Below are 1,957 nucleotides of genomic sequence, written 5' to 3'. Positions count from 1 at the left end.
CGCCCATCGCGGGAGGCTCTAGAGACCCTTTGGCGAAGGCACAGGGACAGTTTGCTGCAGCGAGTAAGCCGAAGGGCACATACCTGCTGCTGCTGCGGCTGCTGCTGCTGCCGCTGCCGGTGTACATGCTGTTGCTGCAAATTTGTCCACTTCAAACGTTGCTGCTAATTCTGCTGATGCTCAAGTCACTTGCAGCGGGTGTCGTTTCTAGTGTTTGCGTTTGCTGCTGCTGCTGGTGCTGCTGCTACTGCTGCTGCTGCTCTTGTTGTGGCTTGTACAGGCTGAGCTGTCAGCTGCAGCGATGGCACCACTGCAACGGCTGCAGCTGTTGGACCTGCCATTTGTCATCCGAGTGCTGCAGCAGCAAATAGCGGAGCTGCAGCAGCAGCTGCAGCAGCAGCTGCAGCAGCAGCGCGTCTGCAACCCTGCTGCAGCAGACTTTTCCGGTCTCGCAGAATGCATTTGCTGCCTCACAAGAAACGCAGCAGCGCAGCAGCTGCTCCGCCAAACAGACACCGGGGGTCCCCGTAGCTCTTCACCTGCGTCTGCTGCTGCTGCTGCTGCTGCTGAAAGGCCACAGCAAAGGGATGCCGGGGTGGCCCCCCTGGGGGGCCCGCTGGGGGGCCCCCGGGGGGCCCCCCAGGAGGTCCCCCAGGGAGGGCCTGAGGTCCTGGGGCTTCATTTGCGACGGGCGCTGGAGTGGACAGCCGAGCTGCTTCCGTTGCTGCAGCAGGCCCAGTCCCAGGGTTTGCTGCAGCTTGTGAGCAGCAAGCAGCAGGCGCAGAAGCAGCTGCAGCAGCAGCAGCAGCAGCAGCGGCAGCAGCAAGAGCAGATTGTGATGGTTGCTTCGATTGAGGCTCTTCTGCAACTGCTGCAGGGAATTGCAGCTCTGCCGTATCTCCAGCGAGGGGCTGATGCCATGCTCGCTGCTTTGCTGCTGCTGCAGCAGCGCGGCAGCAGCAGCCAAAACCAGCAGCAGCAGCAGCAGCAGCAGCATAGCTTAATGTGCGACGCACTGCGTGCTGCAGCTGATGCTCTGACTGCCAATACATGGCCCCCTGCTGCTGCAGATAAGGCGCTGCGCCCAAGTGTCTCGTCCCCTCTGTCGCATCTTGCTGCTCTTGCTGCTGGAGACATCACCGACCCAGCAGCAGCTGCTGCTGCAACAGCACGCAGCAGCAGTGCTGCTGGCGCTGTCCTGGGAGAAATTGCTGCTGCAGGGACCCTCTTGCTGCGGCAGCTAGTGATGCCGCACTACTTCCAGCTGCAGCAAAGAGATTTCGTTTCTGTGGCTGCTTGGCACGTGGCTGTGCTGCTGCAGCCAGGAGCAGCAACAGCAGCAGCAGCTGCAGCAGCAGAGCACGTACAGGGGCTGCTGCGGGCCTTGGGAAGCCTCGCAGAGGCCCGTCGGGGCCAAACCCTAGCAAATGCGGACAAGGCTCATTTGGCAATCGTCATTAGGTGAGCTACAAACCCTAAACCCTAATTCCTAAACCCTAATTCCTAAACCCTAGCTAGTTAGTTCTCAGTGTTCAAGTGCTGCTAGACCTGCTGCTGGCGCTACTTCGCTGCAGCTTCTGCTGCGCCTGCTGCTATTGCGTCACTGTCGCTACTGCAGCAGCAGCAGCTGCTGCTGCTACTATCGCTGCTGCAGCTGCAGCAGCTGCCGCCGCCGCAACAGCGGCTGCTGCAGTTGCTGCTGCGGCTCATATTTCCGGTGGGCTTGGTGCTGCTCCGTGTGCTGCAGCTATATGCGGACGGATCTTCCCAGTGTCTGGCAGCAGCTGCCAGCAGCAGCGCAGCAGACGCTGAATCTGCTGCTGCGGTCACCCAGCTCTGGTTGAATGAGCAGCAGAAGCTTTTGCTGCTGCTGCAGCGGCAAAAGCTGCTACTGCTGCAGCAGCCCTTGATGCTGGCGAGGCAGCTCTGCTGCTGCTGCTCAGCAGTCTTTGGGGCT

General features: G+C 60.8%; 1 protein-coding gene across 1 annotated transcript; it reads left to right on the top strand.

Moving 5' to 3' along the window:
* Positions 1-301: 301 nt before the first annotated feature.
* ETH_00021295 (uncharacterized protein) lies at positions 302-1,465 on the top strand (the record flags this gene model as incomplete). The annotated part of the gene is made up of 1 exon (XM_013379260.1): positions 302-1,465. One exon carries the CDS (start codon positions 302-304, stop codon positions 1,463-1,465), a length of 1,164 nt encoding a protein of 387 aa, XP_013234714.1.
* Positions 1,466-1,957: the final 492 nt, after the last annotated feature.

Source organism: Eimeria tenella, genomic scaffold (genome assembly GCF_000499545.2).
Source record: "Eimeria tenella Houghton genomic scaffold, Eth_scaff1665, whole genome shotgun sequence".
Lineage (NCBI taxonomy): Eukaryota > Apicomplexa > Conoidasida > Eucoccidiorida > Eimeriidae > Eimeria > Eimeria tenella.
The sequence above is the reverse complement of the archived record's forward strand: the minus strand, read 5'-3'. Positions and strand labels throughout refer to the sequence as shown.